The sequence below is a fragment of the Plectropomus leopardus genome, chromosome 17 (genome assembly GCF_008729295.1).
Source record: "Plectropomus leopardus isolate mb chromosome 17, YSFRI_Pleo_2.0, whole genome shotgun sequence".
Classification (NCBI taxonomy): Eukaryota; Metazoa; Chordata; class Actinopteri; order Perciformes; family Serranidae; genus Plectropomus; species Plectropomus leopardus.
In genome coordinates, this window is record NC_056479.1 from 27,861,318 (window position 1) to 27,868,501 (window position 7,184).

The following is a 7,184-nucleotide window of genomic DNA, read 5'->3' on the forward strand; positions in this document are numbered from 1 at the left end:
TTTGCTGCGTATCCGCAGTTTGCTCCATTAACCTCCGTTACGTGACTTTGCCCTCTTCGTCCTCCTCCTCCTCCTCCTCCTCCTCCTCTTCCTCCTCCTCCTCCTATCACACACACAAACACTCCACGCGGACACGTTTCTCCTCGCGCCCCCGAATGTCACAAACAGCTGATTCACACCTGAATTAAAAGCGGGGATTTTCCGTGTTTACCTTCGTGCTGCTGCTCGCGCTGTTAGCGGTGATCTCGGCCTTGACGGACCAGTTAACTACTTCCGGTTTCAGAGGCGCAGAGAAGAGCCGCTTTTTGGGGTCGCTGCAGGCTGCAGGTCCGCGGGTGGCGCCACCAGCTGGTCAACGGAGGAAACACAGGAAAGTCCGGTTAAAAAAGCACATACAGAGAGGAAATTTATCCTTTAATAAGTCAAAAACATGAATATACATTATAGACCATAGAGTGTGTTGATAAAAAGCATTGATTTATTTTTAAAAATATCCTTTATAATGAAGAAAAGAGAGCTGACTGGTTTGCTCTGTGGATCACAAAACAGTATCTGGTGCTCATGAAAGACGGGAAACAGCAGGATACGGCGAGAAGGAAATCCATGTTAGTGTGAAAAACAAGGAGGATTTAGATTAAAAAGCCTTTATTATAGTGGCTGAATCGTTAAAAAAGGCCAAACACCGGCCTTCGTTAGAAGCCCTGACTAAGGCCGGTGTTTGGTCGAAACATGTTGGCTTTTTTAACGATTTAGCCACCATAATAAAGGCTTTTTAATCTAAATCCTCCTTAAATCCTCAAGATACAAATGGAGTGCCTGGATTTCCTTCTCACCATATCCAATATAGTTGTTTATTATAAGGATCTCCATTCATCATTATCATCACTATTTATTTTCACATGTGAAAGAAAATAAAATAATGGTACAGAAAGAAATGCAATACAATATAAGAAACATGTAAGAAACCCTGAGTAAGCTACCTAAAGCCTCTGGGAGGGGGCCCTGACGCCTAAACAAACTTCCTGGGGTCCACAACAACATGAATGTTGCATTAGAACAAAAACAAACCATAATAATGATAATAATGATAATCAATAAATAATAAAAAATAATTCAAAAACATCAGTAGCATCATCGGTCTAAAATAGGAAAAAGACAACAACCACAGGCAATCATAAACCAAAAACATACACGTAAATGTACTCGTAAATAAGATCTAAATGTCTTTTTAAATCCTACTTTTCCTTTGACAGGACTAATATTACGTGGGAGACTGTTCCATGATGCAACAGACCTATAACACACAAGGGTTGTTTTTTTCAGGTAATTTTATTTTGGACAGGGCAGAGTCATCTGCCCCCTATTGCATAATAAAAAAGTGCAAAAGTCAATGTAATATATTTAATTTAATTTAATAATAACTTTAGAAAAGGCAGAAACTCAGGGAACAATCAAACATGAACAAACATGTCAAAAAGAGAAAGGTCTACAAAAGTGAAACACAAAGGAAAGAACAAGATGTGTATACAAAAGGTCAACAAGAATAAAGCAAATAAAAGGAATACAAGTGATAAAACAGGCAGATCTTGAAAGACAGTTAAAGAGAAAAATAAATAAAGTTTTAGAAAATATAAGAATAAAAGACTATAAAATAATATAAGAAATAATACAAGAAGACAACATCACATCAGTGGGGATAAAAGATAAGATAAAACACAAGGATAAGAGACAGATGAACAAGTAAATAAATTAAAACTATACATATATATATATATATATACATATATTTATAAAATAATACTAACATGAGGGTAAATTATAAAAAAAAATCAAATAGAAGGTAGAATATCTAAATAACTCCAAAAATGGCAGGTTAATATATAAAGAAAAGACAAAAAAATGTGAAAAGGTTAACTTAAATTATGTGTGGATCATTTTTTTATATAAATATTGCCCCCTGCTGTCCGCTCACGATTAATTCATAATTTATTTGGAGCTGGGATAGTCGATGGACTGCTGCTTTCATGTCTAAGAGGGCAACAGGATGAAAGAGAGAGAAAGGCGGGTGGGTTGTTTGTAACAGAGACGAGTGTCATCAGTGAAGTCAGACTCAAAAAGACTGAGTGGACAGAGGGACACAGATGGACCATCAGACGGGGAAAAAACTGCATGAAAGAGGATCACGAAAGCATAAAGTCAGTGTTTTAAACCAAGGCGGGAAAGGAGAAGCCTTATTCGAGTGGTTTGTCATGACAACCACGAGTATCCTCCCGTGAGGATGAAGAATCTGCAGTGTTTGGCTGAAAAATCATTTTTCTTTTGCCACATTTTGTCGCTGCGAGACTCAACTTTGGAGGCTGTGAAGACGGTTGTTTTTATAGATCCGTCCTGAGGTCTTTGTGATTCACTTTGGACTTCTGTGCGCAGGAAGTACTTGAACTCTTTTGCATGAAAACATGGAGAGGAAAGTTTCGAGTCCCTCTTCAGCGCTTCCACCTCCTCCGCTGTTTCGCAGCATCGGGCCTCCCGGCCTCTCCGCCGGTCTGCCTCCACACAGACGACTCCGCTCTTTATTTTGCAGATCCAGAGCCGTGCTGCCTGCAGATACACATCAAACTGAAGCTCCGGGTACGCACACCTTTATTCAGACGGGAAACCGTGCACGTATGTGTCCGTTGGGGTGCAATGATGCGCTCTCAGAGGATGTTCAGTCCAGCTCAGTGGTGAGCGCCTTTCAGCCTGATGTGGACTCAAATCTGCACAGAGCAGACGGGTTCAGATCTGGGTGCTTTGCCACAGCGTGGTCTTCAGTGCAGCAGGACAGACAGCTGTTTTCTCACCTCTGTCCACCCGCAGGAGACAACAGCAGAGACAGAGGTGGGCGAAGCAGATGGGTGACTCCACTCCAGACATCAGAGCGTCCTGCGATCAAAGACAAGCGGCGACAAAAGCGGAGAAAGAGGAGCCTGAAGGTGGACTGTGCAGGGAAATATGTGGGGCCATCGCGGGCCGAGAAAGAGGAGGACGCCCGGCTCTGCGAGTGGTTGGAAAGTCTCGGCCTTGCAGAGAGAAATGACGCCACGAAGCAGCAGCGTCTCTTTGTGTCCATGTGCAGGGAGCAAGAGACGAGCCAAAGGAGAGATAGACGCCCCCATTTCCTGCCTCCCCTCTATCAGTCCGACTCCCTCCTACATGTGCCCCTCCTGCTCCCTGAAAACTCCCCGCCGCCGTCACCCTGCACTTACACGAACCCGTCCATCCGTCCTCTTCCTGTGCCGCTGCTGCAGCCGCTCACGCTGAGGAGGAAGTGAGATCGAAAAAGGCCAAAAAGGGGAGCTCGCCAACTTCCTCTGGTTGTGGAGATTGATTGTTTGATGTCTTTATTTCGGTAAAATCCAATAAAAACAGTCGTTAAAAACTTATCAGCTGTGTTCATGCATACGGCATACATTTTGGCAAGATCGTGTAATTTGTTTAATCTGTGAATTTCCAGTTCAGCTCCTACAATAAATCTAAAATACACCGTGGAAACTAGGTTGTTACATTCAGACTGTTAAGTGCAAAAAAATGCACCATTGAAACCCATTCAAACAACCATCAAAGCCTAAAAAACGTGCATTGTATTATTTCTGGTCATTCTGGGCTTTTGCTTTGGAGTTTGTCATTTTCCACCTGATGATGTCTTGTTTTTATTCTTTTTTTTTTTTTTTTTTTACCATATTTGGCATATGGAGAAAATGCATGTTATTTCCACTCGGTGTACCATCACAATCAATGTTACTGTAAACCACTGACATACCCCAGGCTGTGATCATATATACTTTGCATGTAGTATATTGAGAATCACTTTTTTTCATCTAAAAACACAGTGGCATCATGACAAAAACTTAGCATTTAAAGGATTAAAATTCTGAAAATTTATGAATATTTGATATTTATGATTTGGACTGATGTTGGTAGTGATACAAGTGCGTGAAATATTGAAGCGGGCCTTAAGGGTTAAACATTTGGAGAAGGACTCTAAAGGTTGAAACCTCTATATTGTGCCACTGGTGGTACGAATGCAAAAACTGTATTAATATTTTATTAAGATCAGGTTCAGCGGGGTTCATTAGAAAGCCGAGGTTGGGTAATGTGTTCGTGGTCGTCCTTCGTCTGCACCGAATATAATTACAAGTCCCACTTGTTAAGTAATTACGGCGCTGAGAGACACGTTTATTTCTGGCTCTTGCTGTTTGTTTTACCCTGTTTTTCTGTGTCATGTCCTCTTTTCTCCAGCAGAGGACGCCGTGCAGCGCGCAGACAGGGGCGGCGGGGGGATGTTTATTAGACTGTGGCCGTTGGGGCCCGAACAGAGCCGGGCTCTGTGTCCCTGCTGAGGTGGGATCTGTGTGTCAGGACCAGAACACACCGGCCTCAGTCCTTCTTACCGCTCGCCTCGCGTCCCCCTCCTGCACATGTTTACCCTCCAGCTCAGCCCAAACTGTTTGTGAGTGAGGCTCTTTTTTTCAGGCCAGCTCGCCCCCCAGCCCTCTTTCCGCCAAATAAACATTGCACCGGAAATTGCAGGGATATCTGGGATTTTTGAGGGGTCCCGGTGGAAAGGAGGAGCGGGCCAGAACAAGGGTGCTCTCTGTGACACCTCGGAGGTGAGGGGAGGGCGAAGACGCAGAGGGAGGGGAGGGGGGGGGGTGTCCAGAGGGGAGGGCGTGACCTTGCATTGGGTGGTTGGTGGGGTGTGCAGCGGCGGCACTGACGAACAGGTACAGGTGACCCAGTTTCCTTTGACCCCGTCAGGAGAGCCGGTGCGTGCTAAGGCTGACCTCGCTCCTCACGGGAGGCGCCGACCCGGGCCAAAGGTCAAGAGGAAGTGATACCCTGTGACGCAGAGCAAACACGTCTCCTGACCGATAACGACTCTGGGATCGTCGTAACTGCTGCACCTGATCTCTCACCACTTGTGTGGCTGTTTATTCCCATCCTGCACTGCTGCACCAGCCTGCAGTTTGGGAATACAACAGCCTTTCACGAGGCTGAGGTTTCATAACTGACAAAGCACGCGTGACGCACGCAGCGACGTCATCAGGCCCGAGCGTCCGAGGCTTCAGCCCTGAAAGTTTTAAAAATAGCTCCGGATCTATACGATGCTGTTTCAAAAATAAGAGGCCTAAGGGACTGTTCTGTATCAGAGGAGAGGGGTCACTGGTTTTTATTTTGACCCTCCCCAAAGCTACAGATGTTTTTCCTTGAGCCTCGCTGAATGAGTCGAGGAAAATGCATGAAGTGTTTGTCAAGGACCATCAGTAATTTTTCATGTTACAGTTTCTGACTTTGATAAATAGCGTAATTTTTTTTACAGTTTTTAATTTTGGCCAGCCCATAAATTTGGAAGGCATGTTTTCTTTAAAAATCACCCCCAAAAATAAATTCTAATAAGAATTTAAAAATTTCAATAATTAAAATAACTACCAAAAATTCTCTAAGAAAAAAAAATCACCAAAACTTTTTAAAGATTTTTTTTAAAATTCACCTAAAAAAATCAGAGAAAAAACAGAAAATGCTGAAATAAAACAAATCACCAAAAAGTTTCAAGGAAAAAAAAAATGCAATTAAGAAAAATTAATTTAAAAAAAATGTAAAGACAAAAAATGCCTAAAATTTTAAAAGATAAGAAAATTGCCAAACATCCCCAAACATTTTTTTTATTGCTAAAATGTTTTAAAAAACAGAAAAAAAATAAAAGAAAACTAAAATGGCAAAAAATAAAAATAATATTTAAAAAAAACATGCCTGGAAGGCTGTAGGTGGTAAAATAAATACAAACTATTTAAAGTTGTATCCCCCTCCTACATAACTCCCTCCCCAGTGCTTAAAGAGTTATTTATAACATCCCCCCACCCCCTTTTTGCGTCACTGTTTCTATTATGACTTAAAACCCTGGACTTAATAATCTGTTCATACTTACACTTGAATAAATCTTAGTTATATTCTGCCACTTTAAACAAAAGTACAAATTTTCCAACACAATATATTTTAATGATAATTGTTGTAAAGTTTTCTGTTTCTACTCAGCACTACTTGCTAAAAAATAGTAATTTTTCAACATCAAAAATCATAAGTAAAGTTTTCTTTCTTTCTTTCTTAAGTTGTTCAGGGTAAATAATGTGCATAAAAAAGCATAAAAACAGAGCTTGTTAATCAAAAAGGAGGATCCTCCCTACAGACGTGCAGGCTAAGCTCCCCGTGTCCTAAAATCCAAGAAACGCCCCTGATGGCGGGATGTGTCCCAGCTCCCCTTTAACCCCCGGCGTCTTTATTTGATAATAACAGCCTGGTGGAGAAACACACAGAACATGTCGAGCACATTGCGCCAAGAACGTGATTAAAGTTGATGACCTTGTATTTATTTCAATTAGTGTGAAACTGAATCCACGGCGACGCTCGCGTCCCCTCACATGTCCTTTTTTTAAACGTTGCGACTCCTCTACGCTCACCACTGCTCTGTAATTGGGAAATCCTGAGATGTCTACTCCGTATATATACCATGTCTTGATTATAGTCAATTAAGCCAAATGCAATATATGTCCATATAAATATAAATACATGGGAAAACAGCGAATATAGAAGTTGAAATGAATGCCTTTCTCACTGAAGATTTCAGGCCTTGAATATCTTAAAACACAGATATTTACATTAAAGGGATACGGACAGGGACAGACAGCATATTACAGTCTGGAGAGGCGGGCAGGAGTCCGACATCGAAGATAAGCAGTTTACCTCTGTGGACGAGGACAGCAGCTCAGCGTCATTTAACCCTTTGAAACCTCAGCAAGTTGTCTTGATTTCTTTCAAAAACAGAAGGCGACTTCAGAACTGGCCCAAAAATAAACAAGAAATTACTTAAAATTAAAACAAAAACAACAATTACAAGAATCTGACCTTAAGAAAATGTCATATATCTATTTATCTATATCTATATGTATGTATATATAAACACACATGCATATAGATAGATATAAGTTGCAGCAGCAGCCCCATACACATTTCTAGGATTTTAAGGTATTTTCAGGGCATTTCTCTGTTTTTAAGACGTTTTTGGTTTTAGCACATTTCTCAGGATTTAGGCATTTATTTATTTAATTTAATTTAATTAATTAATTTATCTAATTTTAGGACATTTCTAA

The 7,184-nt window shown here is 41.2% G+C and overlaps 1 protein-coding gene across 1 annotated transcript in view; it reads left to right on the forward strand.

The window, feature by feature from the left end:
* The first annotated feature begins 1,805 nt into the window (after nucleotides 1–1,805).
* Nucleotides 1,806–7,184, forward strand: part of si:ch211-106h11.1 (volume-regulated anion channel subunit LRRC8D) — a 13,220-nt gene continuing 7,841 nt past the window's right edge. Inside the window, exons 1-3 of the mRNA XM_042504467.1 lie at nucleotides 1,806–1,811; nucleotides 2,465–2,591; nucleotides 2,701–3,307. Coding sequence (XP_042360401.1) covers nucleotides 1,806–1,811; nucleotides 2,465–2,591; nucleotides 2,701–3,307 — 740 coding nt within the window. The remainder of the gene's footprint in view (nucleotides 1,812–2,464; nucleotides 2,592–2,700; nucleotides 3,308–7,184) is intronic.